General features: G+C 38.9%; 1 protein-coding gene across 11 annotated transcripts in view; it reads left to right on the top strand.

The window, feature by feature from the left end:
- FGGY (FGGY carbohydrate kinase domain containing) overlaps positions 1-18,854 on the top strand; it is a 281,239-nt gene that overhangs the window by 192,132 nt on the left and 70,253 nt on the right. For 10 of the 11 annotated variants that reach the window (XR_008202247.1, XM_052666250.1, XM_052666253.1 and 7 more), the window contains 2 exons: positions 9,741-9,803; positions 12,720-12,835. Coding sequence is in view for 10 of the 11 variants with exons in the window: in XM_052666250.1 (XP_052522210.1) it covers positions 9,741-9,803; positions 12,720-12,835 (179 nt within the window). In the remaining variant the exon portion in view is untranslated. The remainder of the gene's footprint in view (positions 1-9,740; positions 9,804-12,719; positions 12,836-18,854) is intronic. The other variant, XM_052666255.1, reaches the window with a different exon arrangement.

Here is an 18,854-nt window from a genome sequence, read left to right as displayed (position 1 = left end):
TGAAACTGTGCTTGGAGGAATATTGCTCAAGAGAATCACATCGCGCCAAGCTTTTGAAAATGCAGACTGGTTTGGAGAAAGCATTTTAATATATTGAAGCCTCAAGCCATCTACCTCTCTGCTCCTGAGAGCTCTACCTGAAAACTTCCAGGACTGAATAATTTAAGGTTTGGGGTTTTTTAATCTTTCTGCAAGAAATGCTAGTCTGATGTTTTATTTTCTTTAAGTCTGAACTCCACATAACTTTTTTTCAGAACTGTTTATCCTCACTCCAGACATGAACCTTGGAAAGGTGGCAGAAAAAACAAACAGCTGCTGTGTTTTTGGGCAGTCTGCATTCCTTTCAACTCACTGAGATCAGACTTGTGCTGAGATTTTCAAATTATTTGTCCTAGGGCTTAACCACTTTCACTCCTGCTTAAAAGTGAGGAAGTTTGCCGTACCAGTGCTTGTGAGAGCTGTCATGTGGAGCCCTAATGATTCAAGAGCTATGAATATATGATGTGTTCTTAGGGCTTTTTATTATTGCTTCATTCCAACTTCACCTCCTTCCCTAATCATCTTTCCATTTTTGGACTCTCTGGGTATTTTTTTAACTTAATCATTTTTCTTAAGATATTCTAGGGAATTTTGTTTTCATTTTCTTTTTGGGCTAAATTTGATGCATGTGAAAGTGTTATTAATGACCAAGGTGGAGCTCTTCAAAAGCCAATCATGTTCCCAAAGCCCACAGTAGGAAGCAATCTCCTCCAGGCTTGGGATTCTTTCCCTCACAGGGGTTTGCTGGAGGAAGAATATGTTGTGTGGAGCTTGACATAAGAGGTGGAGGAAAAGGACAATGCAGTGATGTGTGGTGAACATTCTGAAGTGTTGGTGGTTGGGGCCGCCTTGTATGTTTGCCTATCGGAGGGACATGAGTGTTGCTTTTACTTGCATCTTATCAGTAGCCTTTTCCCATCGCTATTTTTGTGATGAAGGTTAAATATGTTGGGCAGGATGCTGAGACCAAATGTGTGTTTACTAGCAACTAGAGTTAATGGAAAAACAAAGCAGTCAATCCAATTCCGAAGGGCTTTTCAGTTAACTATGCTCATTCTTCTCTTTGGGCCTTTTTCCAGCAAAGCACTTAGGCACGTGCTTAAAGTTAAAGCATGTGCTTAAGTGCTTTGCTGGTCTGGGTCCTTTGTTTGCTCAGCAGGCACGTTGGTATGAACAGGCTGTTGGTTGTACGAATGTTTGGGGAACTGTTCTTTTTACACTATTGATTTTTCTCCTCTGAACTTTTTGTTACTTAATTGCTCAGAAAAGATTTGTAATTTGAGTACGATATCCTACATGACACAAATAATTTGCAAACAATCTGCAGGCTGTTGATGGAGATTAATGGGCAGAGTGTATGAAGTAATTGTGTGCTTGGGAAAAATCAAGGGCAGCCCACTCAGGAATTTTCATTTGATGCCTTACTCCAGCTGAGTAACATGGTTGGTAGTGCTTGTGGTCCAAGGATATCCTCAGGAACTGAAGGTACCTAACCATGGGTATGGCACATCCTTCTTCACTGCCTTTTAGGTGAACATTCTTCTTATTTGTGGATTTGATAAGCTGTTTGTTTTTGCTTTTCATTACTGCAGGGCTGCAAATCTTGTGTGCCATCCTCTTTATTCTTGTACCATCCATAGCAAGTCAAGAGAAGAGAACTCAAATTCAAACCTTAGGATTTCAGTCTGCTTCTCACAACAGTGAAAGTTGCTTGTTTCATCTCTAGAGTCACTGTAGAGCAGAAGTGCATTAATTTTATTTTTGCCATCTTTCTTAAACTGCAAACCTCTTTATACTAAGGAAATGACTTAATTATGCAGAATGCTTATGCAAAGAGTGGCTTGCCTGATATAAGTGCTCCAATTGACACTGAGGGCATTACATTGTTCGTTCAGGTCAGATTACATGTGCCTAAGTCTTGGCAGAACCAAGCTCATGGACAAACAGAATTTTGCATAATTGCATTTTTAAAATTGGTTCTTAATTCTTCTGACACTAAAATGTGCAGCACTTCTATGAAGTGTGATCTTTTTAATATCATCACTGAATTCTTTTTTTACAAGTATGGAAACTCTTGCATGGTTTTTTTCTTTATAAAGATATAAAGCAGTAAAGAAAGATCAGGGCATTGTTTTTTTCTTTTGGGCATGTAACATAAGAATTTTTATTTGACTCTAAGTCCATTCTCTCTTGCATTTGCAAGTTTATTTTCTGCAATTTTTCCCTTTCTTCGAGAAAGGGAAAGGAATACTTGAGTGTTGTTAGAACTGCATGAAGGTTCATTAGAACTGTGGTAAGCTCCACCCTTCTAGTTCACCCATCACCTTTCACAGTATTTAATCTGAGGCAAGCTCAGGCATTACCCAGCTTACCTGGGAGGGTTTGCTCCATCTCTGAGAGCGCTGTGGATGTTTATTCCCAGATCAAGCTGTTTTTCAAGATTTAAATGAACGTGAAAACCGCTGATGTCCACCTTTCCTGTGTAACAGGCTCTAAGCATCTGAAATGAGAACCGTACCATTCTTATAGCCATTCTTCCAAGGGACCTGTGTTGATTGGATTCATAGTTAGAACAAGTCAAAGAGGAGGTTCATTTTCTCCCAGTGCCTTCTGTCCAGCAGTAATTGTATCAGAGGGAAAAACAAGGGAGGAATTCTAGAATTGCCAACAATGTTGACTCCCTACTGGGGGGAGAGGGGGAGTGTTGTAGTTCTTTTGATCATACTGAAGTAGTGAGGGTTCATATTCTCCTATGTCATTTATCTCTGTTGTTATGATCAGGACTACTGCAAATTTCCATGTACCTAATTGTTAGTTATCTTGTTTTTTTTTCTGTTAAGGTTTTGGGCCCAGTAATACCCATATCCTGTTACAATTGCATGATCACTTGTTTTGTTGCAGTGCCTTAACTGCTGCGTTCTGAGTAATAATTAACCTGCACAGCTGACTTACCTGGATAGCAGCCTTACTTATTGTCTGTATTTGTGTTCCTACCAAATAAATAAGTTTGCTTTTACTCACCTCTGTAACCCATTTCCCAACTCCTGGTGGTTTTATAGTCTTTGTTTAATGTGAATGCAGTTGCAAACAACTGTAAACTATAATCTTTTTTTTTTATTTTTACAATGAAATATACTCCAGAAGTAGGCTGAGAGCAGCATGTAAGAGATTAAAGTACAAAGTAGCATGTGATGTACATGTTTTTCATGTGATTTAAATACCCTGCATTTAATATAGCCATAAGAAATGTTTTTAAGTTTTGACCAAATGTGTTTTGTACTTAGGAATGACTTTTGATTGTTCAGATTATAAAATATGTTCTTAAACTGAGCTGAGTTCTGTGACTGGAGGTGAAACCACATCTCATTGCATGTGCAGGAATCTGACATGCATTTTTGATTCAGATCCACATGGCAGCCAAATCCTGTCATCTAACTTGAATCAGGCTCGAAGGTGTTTTGTCCATGTAAAGGATGGTTCAATACTGGAGTTTGGAGTGTGAAATCTGATCGGTCTCCATCAAAACGTAGTTACTAAAACTTTCTTTTATTGCGTTCCTCTTGGCAATTTTCCTGCTTCTGTTCTGGTTTCACTTAGCCTTTGTCTGGCCACAAGTGCATGACAGCCTGGGTTCCAGTTCAGCACATGCCTGACAAAGCTGGTAAAAACTCCATTAACTCTGCTGACAATTCTTCATATGCTTGAAGTGCCATGCTGAATTAGGATCTCAACAGTTTTAACTCGAGGAAAAATGCGTTATGTACTCGTGAAGTGGTAAAATCTTTCTTTCTAGCAAATTTGAGAAATATTTCTCAAAATATTGATGGGTTTTTCCTGCTACCCTAACTCGATGGAATATTATGAGAACAGCTCAAACCATATCGCAAAGTTCGGCATTGTTCGTGTCAGATTTGCAGTAGCAGAGGATATCAGTGTGTGCACTGCTGCTGGCCAGACGTGCTCTCAGCATCGTGCCACGCTTTCCAAACCTGGAAGAGTCCAAAATAGCTCATCGTTTGTGCTCCCTGAAGAAGAATGTTGGTGGTGCATGTCCCACATTGACTTTTCATGTGGTAGGGGGATATCTGAAGTGTCACTGTGCCAACAACTGCAGCCTTCCTAAAAGCTGCTGATGCTGGTTCTGTTGCATAATGAAGCCTAACACAGCCAAAAGATAGGAGGGATACATGTGGCCATGTGAGGACCACTGGCTGAAGCAGCAGTTACTGCTGGCAGATGTGTGAGGTGATGCGTGTGGATGCGTGAGTAGTGGTGTGCTCCTCTTATTGTGTAACAGAAAACAATATATGTATTTTAAATACAGCCTCTTTATTGAAATAGGTATTTGATTTCCTATTGTTTACTTGAAATACTGACCTTGAAAGAGTCTGTTTGTCTGAAGTGCTGCTGATGCTGCATAGTGGTATAGGTCTGGCTGGAGGGCAAGTGCCTGACGGGCATCTGGGTGCATGGGCTTCATTGCCAGTTTTGCTGATCATTTGCATTGTCATTTTGGGATGATTTTTATAACCTCTCCTTTGCTTATTAAGGTTTTAAAAACTGTGGTGGTAGAAATAGATTTATTTGCTTATATGCTTCTTACTCCTCTCATGTCTGAAGCTTCAGGCCATAGTTGTGCATAGGAAGATTTCTGGTATGTTCAGCATGATGGTATCTGTCTTTCTGCCCAGGTCACTGGACTAAGTCTCAGGATTCAATTCAGGGCTCTGACTGATGGTTATCCTTTGACCCTTGGCCAAATCTCTCCATTTCTTTTTCCTCTGTTTGCCATTTTTTCATGGAGTGGATTAATATTTCCAGCCCCACATGCTATGTCTGATTTGTCTAGACAATACATTTTTGTGTCTAGGACTGTGCCTCATTATGTGTTTTTCAACAATGCCGAAGACAATGGGCTTGAATCTTAGTTGGATGTCTGTAATATAAAACAGAACAAAATTAATTAAAAAGAAAAAAAGCAGTCTGACTGCTTGCTTCCCCTTGCCTCATGACGTGGTGAGGCATATGTGGGTGGATAAGATATTCTTATTTTATAGTTTTTCATCCAACTCAACATGTTTAGCTAAATGCATCCCTGGTAGGAATCCACTGAAATTACTGGATATGCTCAGGGGATTAATCTGACTTACCATGCTGCTTTTGGGATGGGTGTTTCCCTTCAGGCCTGATGACATAACTTCTAGGAAAACTGAATTTTAAAATCTAATGCTCTAAGGCTTTTAATAGCTTGTTCCTAAAGAGAAGCATACATTTTTTTTTTTCTTCTCAATTGGACTCTGTTACAAATAGTAAAAGAAATACCTTCCCATTTAACTTTGAGGTTCATCTTCTCTTGTATGACTTTATTTGACATTTGCAGTGTTTGATGTGTTTGTTTATATTTACTAAAGACAGGCTTCAGTAGATTCCAGCAAACAATTACAGACATGTACATCTTCCCAATCCTGAGTGTATATCTGTATGTATATAAACACATGTGTGTGTTATTTCAAACCTCTGGCAAGATGTACAAAGGTTACATTCTTCAGGTGCCTTAGACAACCCAGGGTTTTATTTATGGGGGCTGATCCTTAGAGTCTGAGTGTCACAGTATTGCTTTCCCCAACAATATGTCATTGAGTTTGAAGTATTTCTGTATAGTACAACATCAATCTCATACCTCTTCTGTAGCACAGACAACATCTACACTTTATATTTCTCAAGAGACTTCTGAGCCCATTATAGTGGCAATTAGAGGTCACTCTTAGCTCTGGCTGGGATGGGCAGTTGATAGTGCAATTTAAAGGACATTGCTGATTCTAAATCTTATGCTGCTATGGAGTCTTTGAAAATGATCCTATTGTTCTGTTGTTTTCTGTTTGTTTTTTACTGTCAGAGTGGCATCCAGTGTTTAAATATAACATGGAATCTTGTCAGGGAGTGGCTGTAATCAGAGGAGATTAATTATAGCTGTGGGTGTAGAAAATTGCAGATGTGTATTGTATTTTTCAGGCAATAAAATCTTTCCCTTTAAGTAAGCAACATATTTGCTCGGAAAATTCCGTAACGTAAAAAGCTAGCCAAAACCTCCTGAGAGTTACAGCATAAACACCAAATTCTGCAGTGTAGTTTCAGTTAATTACTTTTCCCACCCTTTGCAAAAATAATTGATCTCTCTTTTTTTAATTGTCAAATTGAAAAACTTTCTTCCCTGCTCCTTATTGCTAAGGGCCCTGAGTGAGACTTCATCACAGATCAGTGTATGCTCAGAGTCCTGCTTCTGTGTGCTGTATCCTGGCAAGAGGCCTGAAAGCCCACAGTAATACATCTGTCTGCCTTGAGATGTGTCCTCACTGAGGTCCTGGAAAAAAACTGCGAGGAAACAATGTTATAGCTCTGCAAGCAACTGTACTGTATTTTCTTCTTGGATGCTGTTGGGAACATCTATGACACTGAGATGAGATCTGGTCTAATACCTCAAACTCAGAAAAGAAACTCTCATCTCAGTGGAAATAAAACACAACTGCTGCCTGTTACAGCCCAGTGCATTTCCTCTTGTGATAGAGCAGGTTTTAAATACTCGTATGATGCCTGGGTCTGTTGGTCAGAGATGTGAAGGAATCCCAGTGCCTCAAGGGCTGTCTCTAAGAGCATAGCTCTTTCATAAGAGTATGGTGCTCTGTCATGGGCTGTGCTGTGCCAGGAAGATTTGTGGTAGAGGAAGGGAGATGGACCTGTTTTACATTATTGAAGGAAAGTTATGCCCCCAGTTCAGTGAGGCTTCTAGCTTTCCCAGGTGCAAGAGAGAACAGAGCTGCTGAGCAGAAGGCCATGAATTTTTGTTTCCATTGAGCACCATATGAATTCACAGAACAGCATTAAGGAAAAAACGGAGAGCATACACTATCTTTGCTGAAACTCAAATACTTTCAATGCATATTTTAAGGAAAGGCTGTGCAAAAGATGTAGCAGTATATCTGAGTCTGAAAGAGAAATTATGTTGAAAGTGTACAAGGTCTTACTCAGACACTATGTCACTGCTTTAGTTTCAATGTATGCAGCTTAGAGGTCCCAAGCTGTTTTCCATCCTGGTTGCTTTGGTGGATTGGTGGCTTCCATCAGACTTCCATACTTGCAGGAAAAAGTCCTTCCTACTAAAACTTTTTTGAAACTGAAGTGCTGTTTCCTTCAAAACTCTAAATGGCAGGCAGACTATTTTTTATTAGAATTATTATTAATGTTATTCAGAGCATAGAAAGGATGAATCCAGTAGAATTTGTCGCTAATTAAAACAATATCCTTGCTACCTTTGTTGCAAAGACCTCTGAGTGGAATGGGAATGTGTCTGCTAGTTGTTCCAAGCTTGCTTCTCCATCTCTTTCTTTTTGGCATGCTTAATGTTATGTTAGAAGGCAGTCCTTGTCAGGAGTCACAGAATCACAGAATGGCCAGGGTTGGAAGGGACCTCAAAGATCGTGAAGCTCCAACCCCCCCCCCCATCCCCCTGCTACATGCAGGGCCACCAACCTCCACATTTAATATTAGCCCAGGCTGCCCAGGGCCCCATCCAACCTGGCCTTGGACACCTCCAGGGACGGGGCATCCAGAGCCTCTCTGGGCAGCTGTTCCAGCACCTCACCACTCTCTCTGTAAAGAACTTCCCCCTGACATCCAAGCTAAATCTTCTCTTTCTCAACTTAAAACCATTTCCCCTTGTCCAGCTGTTATCTACCCTTTCAAAGAGTTGACTCCCTTCCTGTTTGTAGGCTTCCTTTAGGTACTGAAAGGCTGTCCTTGTAGGGGAGGTGCTCCCGTCCCCTGATCATCTTCATGGCTCTCCTCTGGACCCTCTCCAACAGCCCTCTGTGTTTCTTGTACTGGGGGCTCCAGACCTGGACACAGTACTGCAGGTGGGGTCTCACAAGAGCAGAGTAGAGGGGGACACTTCCCTGTCCCTGTTGGCCACCCCTCTGCTGATGGAGCCCAGGATACCATTGGCTTTCGCACTGAATCACATTGAGCTGCTGTGCTAAGACAATGGATTTGGGCAAGCAGGAATTTCATAGGATTTAAATTAGAGTATTAATAATAAAAAGTAGTGGGGCGCTGTAAATATTAGGAACTTGAGATTTGGATGGTTGGGTAGATGGAACAGACCCTGACATGTTTTGGTTTGTCTACATGCAATTAAAGAGCTGTTGAATAGGTGAAATGAGTAAAATGCAGGCAGCACATGTGAAGTGGAGCACACCCAGACTTGGCCCTGTGGTTTAAAGCTAATCTGCCCAGGAGTTTGATAGTAGTGACTGAGTGACAACAGGTGCAGCTCTTCTTACACTGCTGTGAACTCTGCTCACAGCTCTTCGATTCTTTTTAGCAAGCACTTGATGTGGGCAGCATGCCATACATTTTATACATACCACGTCTCAATGACTAGATGTCACATTTTTTTTCTCCTATTACCTGGGAGGTATTCCCCTAAGACAAATTACCCTCTTCTTTTCCTGTTTTCCCCCAAAGTAGCCAGATACAGCAGGTAGGCAGAGACACTGGTATGACAGATTAGCAGGGATGTATATGGAAGTAGTAATCTGGTTTTATTCAGAAGATCGTGTCGTAACATACATGACATTAGTTATATGGAGCAGAGAATAATTGCACATTATTACTCTGTGATAATGTCTGCTGTATTTCAAGCTCTTGAAGCAGCCTAGTTCTGCTTAATATAAGGCCTGGATGGTGGGAGTGAGTGTGCTATGTCTTAATTTTTTGTCTGGAACATTTTTGTGAAAACAACAAAACTTTTTTTTGGTGAAAAAACCTCAAGACTGGGATGCATAATTTGCAAGGACATTGACAGCCTGGTCCAGATGTCAGGATGTGGAGAAGTTTGAGCAGAACCTAAGCCTTGGGTTTCAGTTTGAATTCAAAATCTGTTTTGAATTTCAAGTTTGCATAACAAAAGGAAAAACGTTTTGATGTTTTGACAGTTGCACTCCATTGTTTCAGATCTGTTTCTTGCTTTTAAAACCTCATATAGCTTTCTCAGCTGTTGATTGCTTGTGGCTTGAAGTAAATCTGTCCAATAGACTACAGAAAGTTACTTTATCCTACTGCATGGCATTGCTTTTGGGACCTAGCCGTGCTTTATCGTAGCTTCTGCAGGGCTTAGTTTTGGTTGCATTCCCCAGCAGGTGCAGTTGGTTCATTACCACAAAGTCTCTTTATGTGTGACCCAGATTGCAAGGGCTTTTTTTTTTTTTTCATTAAAATGATCCGTATTTTGTGCTTAAACTCTTGCAGTACTAATGATGCCTGAAAAATCAATTATGTTCATTAATTTGAATTAATCTCTAACCTGCTTGGATTAACGAAGCAGATGCTTCTCCTTTGGAATCAAGAGCAAAGCTTCTATTCACTTCAAGGTGATCAAGATAAGAATACTTGCCTTTTAAAGCTGGTAGCTGGCTCTTGTTGCAGGCTAACTAGCATTGTACCCAGCACCTCGAATGGCAGATCATGTGGGAATACCTTATGAGGTCACTTTTCAGGGAGGAAACTTGTTTTGTTGTTGCTATATTAAAGGTAAGCGTTCTTGATGACAGGACTTCTATATTAAGTCTTATACTCCAAGGTGGGAAGACATCTAGAAGACCCCTGCAATTTCAGAATATGGACTGAAATGTATTTTGTTGTTGAAGACAGCAAGTGCTATCCCAGCAAAGAACAGACCAATGCATAGAACTGTGGCAACTCTTAAATAGGTAATATTCAAATCATGATAAAGCTTTCTGTAAATTATTTTTAGATGCATTTTCATGCAGGTAGAAAAGACCATATAGTGTTTCCCATTTTTCTTTGAGTGCTTCTGATTTCCTTCTCTCCAAGGAGCAAGACAGAGTATGAGAAGAATTCTCAGAATGGGAAAACAATGTGAGCATAGCCCATTTATTTTAACTACCTTTGAGTACCTGAGTTGCTTTGGCTGTGAGTCTAGTTTGCCTGTATCTTTTTGGAGGTTAATGAGGGCAGCTGGTTCCTTTCAGACAGCATTTTGGGAGGTATCAGCATATGCTCAACCACTGCACTTGGAACCTCATGTTTTTCTTATGAGGACATACTGAGATTCTGGTCATACAGGACATCAGCACATCCACAGCCAGTTCTCAGCAAGAGATGTGCAAGAGCTCAAAACTAGACAGTAAATAAAAGGGATTGTGTAATATGCCACACTTAGCCAAATCTACTTTGTAATGAATGTGGCAGTGATTTTTTTTTTTTTTCCTGGGGCTCTTGGATGCAAATAGGATCCTATGGTTCTTTGTAGACTAGAATTTGTTTGTTTGTTTGTTTTAAAAACAGAAAGCAACCAACCAAACCTCTAAACATAAGCATATTCCTGTTGAAAGTATGATTTACATAAAATAAAATTTTCCATGTAAAAGTGCTGCTTATTTCAGTGGGAATATTCTGAGTGAAACATCTTGTTCAGAGCAGAAAAGGCAGAAATTATTCGTATTTGGAATATGCTTGAAGAAAAGAGTCTTCTCTTTTCAGTGTCTGTCAGCCTAGCTAAATATGGCCTGTGCTTCTGAGGGGTTCTGCACCAGGTCTTCTGAAGTCCTGCACTGGACGAGGCAGCCAGGAAAGGATGGTTGCCTGGATTGTTACTTACAAACTCAACACCTTTGAACCCAGTGATTCTGATAGCAAAATAAAGGGAGATTTAGCTTCTATCAGTCTCCTTCTCAGGATCAGTTGCTGCAAGTCTGCTACTTGTGACCAAATAATTGAGGTAGCACTGTGAGGTAGGGGAAAAGAGGGAGTGTGCTGCAGCAAACATTAGTACCTTTTCTGTTTAATGTCTGGCCTTCATCTCATAAAATCTCATAGGAGTTGCTGGTAATGTAAATGCTTTGGTTCTTCCGCTTCCTCTTTACTGATCAGACTTTTTGGGTGCAGATTTTCCAAGTCACCATTTGAGCTATTGCTTCGTTGTGGGGATAAGCTGGAGGGGAACTGCCAATAAAACAAATATGTATCTATGCCATTGTATCAAAAATGTGAGGAAATATGAAGAAACTATCCTGTCTGTGTGTATAGAGGCTCTCCAGGCTGTAGGAATTGAGCACATCTGTGTGTAACTGTTAGAGCATCTTATCAGGCAAGCAGCAGGAACTTGGACCAATGCCGCTACGTTCTTCTGAACCATGTAGTAAAGTTAATTGGTCATTGTGAGCATGTCAAGCAAATCCATTAACTGAGATTCTTGAGCTGTAATTTAAGAGAGCAGAACGCCCTTCTGCAATATACAACTTTCTCTTAGATATTAAGAATCTGTATAAGGCTGTGGATATACTTAGCACAGGCCAGTCTGTCCCCTGTTCACAACGTTTCACTGAGTTATATATATATATAATGCTGCTTAGAGTGAGCTGCATGGAAGAACTGGCCCCTGCAGGTGTAAAACCTGCTCTTCAGGGCTCAGCGAGCTGGCTAAGTTTCTCTTTGGATAAGCGTGGAGACTCATAGGAATCTGCTTTATCAGCTTTGAAAGTGAGAAGCCATGACATCTAGTTGTCATAGGGCTTTTTTTCAGGATGTGGCAGCTGTTCATAACATTGGTGTAATTACAAAAATGCATATTCTGTTTTGATTTTTGATGATAATTTGTTATGATTTGGTACTTACTGCGTTTGGGAAAACATAATGCACTATTGTTTCACTCTTTTTATGTACATTTTTTCCTAATGTCATGAAATGATCTTACATTGAATTTCTGTGTCCCAATTTTTCCTTTCAGTAAGAGCTGATTTGGGGAAAATACCATTATTAATGCCTTTTAGCTTACTGACTTATGAAGAATGATTGAATACTGACCTGAGGTAGTTCTTAGCGTTTGGACAGGCAGCAGTGTATTAAAATATTATGTCTCCTGGAACATATTTTGGAGGGAAATGGTATGCTAAGAGTATGGATCACTTTAGGAGAAGTAGAAGTGTTTGTGGTGCTGTACTGTTGTGGTGAAGTTCATCATTTACCATTATCAGCAAGGAGACCTGAATCAAAACCTTTAATGTTGCATTCACTTGCATCGTGGCTAATGCTATTTCAACATTTCACTGAACTGTCATCAGCTTCTACTGAAACACAGAGCTGATGATAGTGGTACTTAAACACATACTGGACAGAAGCTCTGACAGTTCTGTGCACTTTACTTGAACACATTCACCTGACAAAGGCATTTTTATACCTGCGGGTATTGAGGCAGTGCCATTTAATTATCAGTGCATGTATCTTCTGCAAATTGTAATTCAGCTTGCATGTAAGAAATAGGTTTTCTAAGAACATACTTCAAGCAAAACATTTCTACTTAGGTACAGCCTGGAGAAGCAACAACTTTTCCCTGAGCTGCTTGCTGAAGGGCTGTTATGTTCACGCCATAGAAGCTGCATGGCCAGACTGACTGATTGATGCAATCAAGTGGCTAGACAAGGAGCTGTTACAGCAGCAAAGAATTTTAAACATAAGGTTTTTTAAAGGTATCTCAAGGCTTACACTCCAAACATTAACCAATTTAAATAAATAAATTGTTAGCATTATGCTTGGGACTTTTGAGCAGTGATTAAAGAGATGGTTTTGTGCAAACACTTTTAAAATGATGTGTTCTCACCTTTCAGGTCCTTATGTACGCTAGTGTGCAAGTGGACGTACTCTTCAGATGGAGGTTGGGATGACAGTTTCTGGAAGGTGATTGGCTTGGAAGATTTGGTGAAGGACAAATATGAAAAAATAGGTGTGTTGGAGGGAAAAAAAAATGCTTGTAGCTGCTATTGTTAGCATGTTTGTAACCCATACCAATGTCCTTTATAGTCATTTTCCAAAAATGGACTTTTGCTTGTTAGTATCTTCATACTGTTTCTCCACTCTCTTTGAGCCTGAGTTTAATTAGAATGGTAGGCTTGCTAATAGCAATTCCTACAGCAGATATTCATTAAAAGTCCATAATGTTAATATACCAGAAAATTTCCAGGATAACTTTATTAGACTTTCCCTGTTAAGTTAATGGACTTTTAATGGATGTCCTAAGCAGACATGTCATTAACAAGAATATTACCAGACATGAATTAAAATATGCTCGTTCATCAAAGTTAATTATCTGAAATTTCCTTTGATTTTTTTAATGTCTAGTACTTTGAACAAGTTTGTACAGTAGTTAAAATGCAGCAACATGAAATAGAAATGGCACGGGGAGGACTGTAGTGAAATGAAACATAATGAAATTATGAACTGTTCTGATCATCACAAAATATACTATAAGCTATTTTCAGATAGATAATTGTATCTGAAAATTTCCTTGAGTAGATTTCAGCATTTTCCCCTGCCAATGAAAGTGCTTACTCAAAGGTATAAAACCTACTGAATATAAGGTTTGTAGCTTTCTGAGGTTTTGGTGACAAACGTTACAGGAATGGTATTCAAACATGTGGCTTTTAGCAAATCTTCTACTGCTTAAACTAAGACTTGCAGCAAATACATGTTTTTAGCAGAAAATAAATGTCTCAGCAGCTGATGGTCTTGTGGAATAGTATTTTTAAGATAAATTATTTACAAACTGTAAGTTAAGGCTTTAATACAATATTTATGCAATACACTTAAAAGGCAGCGAAAAACAATTTGCCTCTTTAAGTAACTCAACATACATGTTTCAAGTAACCATTAATAAAAAGGACCTTTTTGTTGTGATGGAGGCCTCATAAAGCTAATCTGTTCATGGCTCAAAATTTGGCAATACAAGAATAATGAATTTGCAATATGAGGTTTATAATTTTTTCAAAACACAATATTTACAGAGCAAATCAGTAAATTAGCTTCTGTTGACAGGTGCTTCTTGGAAAAAAAGAAATTATTTTCAGTTAACAGGAAAAGCATCTGTTTACTTGGACACTTGTACTGATTTTCAAACAAATTTCAGTCTAAACCCTATCTTATAGTTGTCTCTGTACTTGTGAAAAAGACAGTTATAACACTGTTCTAGTGAAAATTGGGGGTTTTATTTGGTTTATTGAATGTTAAGTGTTACCTACCTTACTAGGAACACTCTTAGTGAGCTCAGCTTTCCTTTGCTTAATTTAAATTAATGAGAGCAGTATAGGTCCATCTACCAGGGAAGTGCCATTCATTGACTGCAGCAACACTGGTCAAGCTGCAGCTGGAACAATCTTGTATTATGGAAGACCCCCTGGCATCTCCAGAAGTGTCAGCAGTATTGGTGAGGAAGCAGCATCACATAGACCTCCTCCCAAGAGCCCAGGAATGCTGCTCTAAGCACAGCAAATAAGGGATCAAGCCTTTGACAATCTCACTTGAGTCTGTATTTCTAATACTGCTTCAGGCAATGTCCCATGAAATGAACTACCTCAGTTCCCATTAACTTTAGCACGTTATACAAAACGAAAGCTATTTGTTTAAGTAACTCATATGGTCAGCAGCGTGTTTATAATACTGTGCTGTGCCTAACAGAACAGAATTCTAAGCAGTACATTTAGCTGCCTTGCAGATTAAGGAATTGACAGATAACCTGGGTAGGAGTAGGTTGGTGGGAAACTGTACAAGGTCAAAAACTCCTCTTCAAATAAAAATATAAACAAGACCCTAATAAGTCTGAAGTAATTCTTGAGGAATTTCCCTTTTTGTTCTCCTGTAGAGCTTGCCCAAGCCCAGATACCTCTGCACAAGGTTTCTTTAGCTCAAATAAAAGGATATATTTTAATGTCTGCCCGTTCCCATTGAAAAGAGCGATAGGACAGATAGGGGAGAAAAATACCACTCAAAGATTAGAAGCACTAGGCTGTGAATCATACTTTCTTTCTAAAGAAAGCAAAAATCACAAAATAAAATCAGCTGAATTTTCTTATTGTAACAGAAATATGTAGTTTGCCAGTTGAAATGGGCAGAAATGTTATTCATTCTTAAATCTGTAATTGAAGTTGGCGTTGCTTCCAATCAAAGGATGAATAATTATGACTGGAAGGTTTTTTGAAGTAGCTTTAACTTTCATGGCACTGAAAATATGTATGGAAATTACCTGAGAGAAACTTATTTAATGTACTTATTTTTTTTTATTCTGATAAATACGCTTTTCAGCATCACTTTAAAAGGTCTTGCCCTTTAAGAATCTGTTTACTGTAATCAGAGCAGTGCTTGTGGTTCCAGGTACTATGCTTCTTGTAGTTTCAGTTTAATTTAACGTATAACCTTGTTGATTAAGGATGACCCTCACTTCTGACCTTTAGCATCATCCACAGACCTTTCCCACATCAAAGTGTGGGTTCACATATGAAAATTCCCAGGCCTTTGACATTTTGCTTTTCTCAGAGCAGAGTAACCTTTCAGGGACTCCACAGAATAAGTTGTCTGTGTACATTGTGAACGTACCAATCGCTTTTGTGAAGGTAAAGATTTGTATCTGGAAATATTTTAAAATTTATTGATCTCATTAATTTGCCCACCAAGAGAGCAGAAGATGGCTTGTATTCAAAACCACTGTGCAAGCATTGCGTACTACAAGCATTAGCATTTATCTGTTGTGGTGAAAATGCATGACAAGTATCTCTTTGTGGTATTCTAAAACCTAGAAGGACATTAACAATTCCTTTAAAATTTCATGTGCTGTAGACCTCTTTGGGTACTGAAGTGTGTATTCCATTTGGAGGAAAAAGACTGATAAATTTTCACCACGACTCTCTACTTCAGGGGCTACTTAAGGGACCAGATAATGATTTCTTATTGAATGGTAATATTTTATGTTAGGTCTGTTTTTGTTTGAAAATGGCTCAATTTACCTGGGAGAACACTGTGTATACTGCCCAGCACTGTTCCTGTGTGTTGAGTATTGAAGGCTGACACGTTGTTGACAGCCCTAGCTCTTTGCCATCTCTTGACCATTAGCCCTCCCTTCATTCCAGGACACTGAGACCTGGAATTTTGATGGTTTCATGTGCTTGTGTAGGCCATTTCTGAGTGTCCTGAGAAGTAAGATCTGTTGAACTGCAGAAATATGTGAATGTTCATATCTAACGTTCTTTAATTTGTATCACTTATTCATAAATTAATAATAAGGAGAACCTTATCCAGTTTAGGGTTTTGACAAGATAGCTGTGACTCTTTTCATATGTTACCACAGAATCACAGAACTGTAGGCGCTGGAAGGGACCTCTAGAGATCGAGCCCAGCCCCCTGCAAAGCAGGGCCCCTACAGCAGGCAGGTTATCATTCTTACTGTGAGAAAGCTTTACAATATGCGGGATTTGCAGAGGTAGGTAAGTGAAGCCTTTTGGTCTTTTAAGCATTCAAACAATTAAGAAAATTGCGAGCTTTTTGTTCATGAAGATTTTATATGAACAGTTATGGTGTTGCATATGCTATTATCTACTTCCATATACAAAACTAACAGAGGCAATGATGTTGTGCACTCCGTTGTTTGCACTTAGCATCCTTTTGCTTTTGTATTTTGTTGGAAGCAATCCATTTTAATCCTTGTAAATTCTATTAATTTATTTACATTTTAGGGTGAAAACGGAAGAATCAGCACAGGGTGGGAGAATAGAGTGAATATTAACTTACACTGCAGCAATCTATTAGTTCAGCCAATTTTCTAACTTCTGTAAGGCCTTTGGTGCCAGGTCTTCCAAAGTTTATGAGGGATTATCCTTGAAGGCTAGAAGAGGCAGATGATGATTTTTATTCAGGTCAACTCATAACTGCCAGTTCTTCACAAAACCGGATTTTAAGAACGAGCTTTAAACATCACACTTTGCAAATAGTAGACAATGGTAAGTAAAACATTTCTCTTCCATATGGAATCCTTTCATCTTTTTTGTCTTCTCCTACTCCCAATAAATTAAAACAGGTTACAATTTTGAACAAAGTTAAAACAATGAATCACAGGATATTTACACTTATCTGTGGAATTTACAAGTGAAGAGTGTTCCAGATGTATTAACATTTTTTTTCTGGCTTCCTGTCACTTCAAACCATCCAAGAGCTGCAGCAACTGTGAAGGAGGTGAAACTGGCACAGTGCAAAGCAGTTTTAGGGTTCCTCCTGCCTCGAGGCTTGAGGCATTTTCCATAATCTGTGATTCATCAGTAACAAGTTATTTTTTCTTAGAAAAGTGACATTGACCGTTGACTTCTACTTTTTTTTAAGTGTTGAGGTCTCTGAATCACATGAATGGTTGAGGTTAGAAAGCATCTCTGGATATCACGTAGTCAGAATCCACTGCTCAAAGCAGGGTCATCTGCAGGAGGCTGCTCAGGGCTGTATCTTCAGTGTTGAGTATTTCCAAGGATGGTGACTCCAAAGTCAACCTTTTCCAGTGCGTTGGCCAGCCTTTCTCAATAAGAATGTTTATTCTTATGACTAAATGTATTTTCCTGTATATCAGCTTGTGGGCATTGCTACTGCATGCCACTGAGAGGAGTCTTGCCCTGTAATAGAAAAGAAATTTAAGTAGAAACCTATAAATAATACAAGCTATACAATTGTGCATGCAATCCTAGTGACATACTGTACCAAACCAGACTCTGATTCCTGCAGCTTTGAAAGTAGTCACATCATCTGCACTGATGATGCTTGTTGAGCTGCAGTATCTAGAGATGCTGTTAGGAATAACATACTGTAGGTTTCAGAAATACAAATGATTGGTGTATTGAAATTACTGATTGCAAGCAAAATGGGAGGTCGGGCAGCTGACTTTAAATGCCAACATGGTACGTCTAGGTACTTAGAAAGACATTTAAATACATGTACTGTATACCTACATGCATGTCAGCTTAATGAGCAGTGAACCATGCATTATAAAAGATGTTCATTCTGCACTGTTTCACTGAAATATGAAGATGACAACTCAGTCATGTCCATCAGCATACATGCTTACTGATCCAATGATGCAGAATGTTTTTTCTCTTGACCTCTAACCAGGAAAGCTTTTCATTTCTCCATGAGATAGCTCTCTTTCATTTGGACAAGAAGAAATAGTATTTATTGAAGTAGGCTCCTGTGGTCTGCAAACCAACTTTTCAGCTTAATGAATCTAGATCTGCCTGCATTTAAGTTGCTTTTGCCAGTATTTAGCAACCTAACATGTCTGCCTTAAGTAATTATGTGTTAGGTAGTTGAGATGTAGTGCAGTCAGAAGCATAAGCTGTATGGAAGGATGGGATGGAAAGAACCCGAATGAGATTTGCCTAAAGCTGCTATGGCAGCTCACATAGACAGAGATGAATTTTGAACTGAAGAAAGCCCAAGTGTTTTTGTTTAACCAAGTGGTTTTCTCACTTTTAAATAAGCTGCCCTATAGTAATTTGTTTTGATTTTTCTGGAAGAAAATTCTCATGTTTTCAACTATCAACTGAGAAATTTTACCAAGGATGTTTCCATATTTAAGAAGTAAAAAGTCTGACCATTTATAACACTTTTTTAACCACCATACCTTTAGTTCTAAGAAAAAAATAATACTATTTTTGCATTAATATAATGCAAAAATAATGTAGAATCCTGCTACGTTCTTCTCTGAATGTTAGCCACTTCTGCTCTCCAGTTAGATTTAAGAATTGTATTAAGTACATTCATCAGTAAAACGTGATTATTGTATGCAATGGTAACTTATTTTATGTCAGATGGGGTTTTGATGACAACAGTAGAACTGTATTACTCAGATTCTTTGCATATCCCAGAATTCTAGAATTCAGTGATTATTATATGAAACAAAAATTGGGAATTGCCTGCAAGCATTGTAATGAATTCACTGT

Source organism: Tympanuchus pallidicinctus, unplaced genomic scaffold, assembly GCF_026119805.1.
Source record: "Tympanuchus pallidicinctus isolate F22 unplaced genomic scaffold, pur_lepc_1.0 scaffold7, whole genome shotgun sequence".
Classification (NCBI taxonomy): domain Eukaryota; kingdom Metazoa; phylum Chordata; class Aves; order Galliformes; family Phasianidae; genus Tympanuchus; species Tympanuchus pallidicinctus.
Note: the sequence above shows the minus strand (reverse complement) of the source record. Positions and strands in the feature narration are given on the sequence as shown.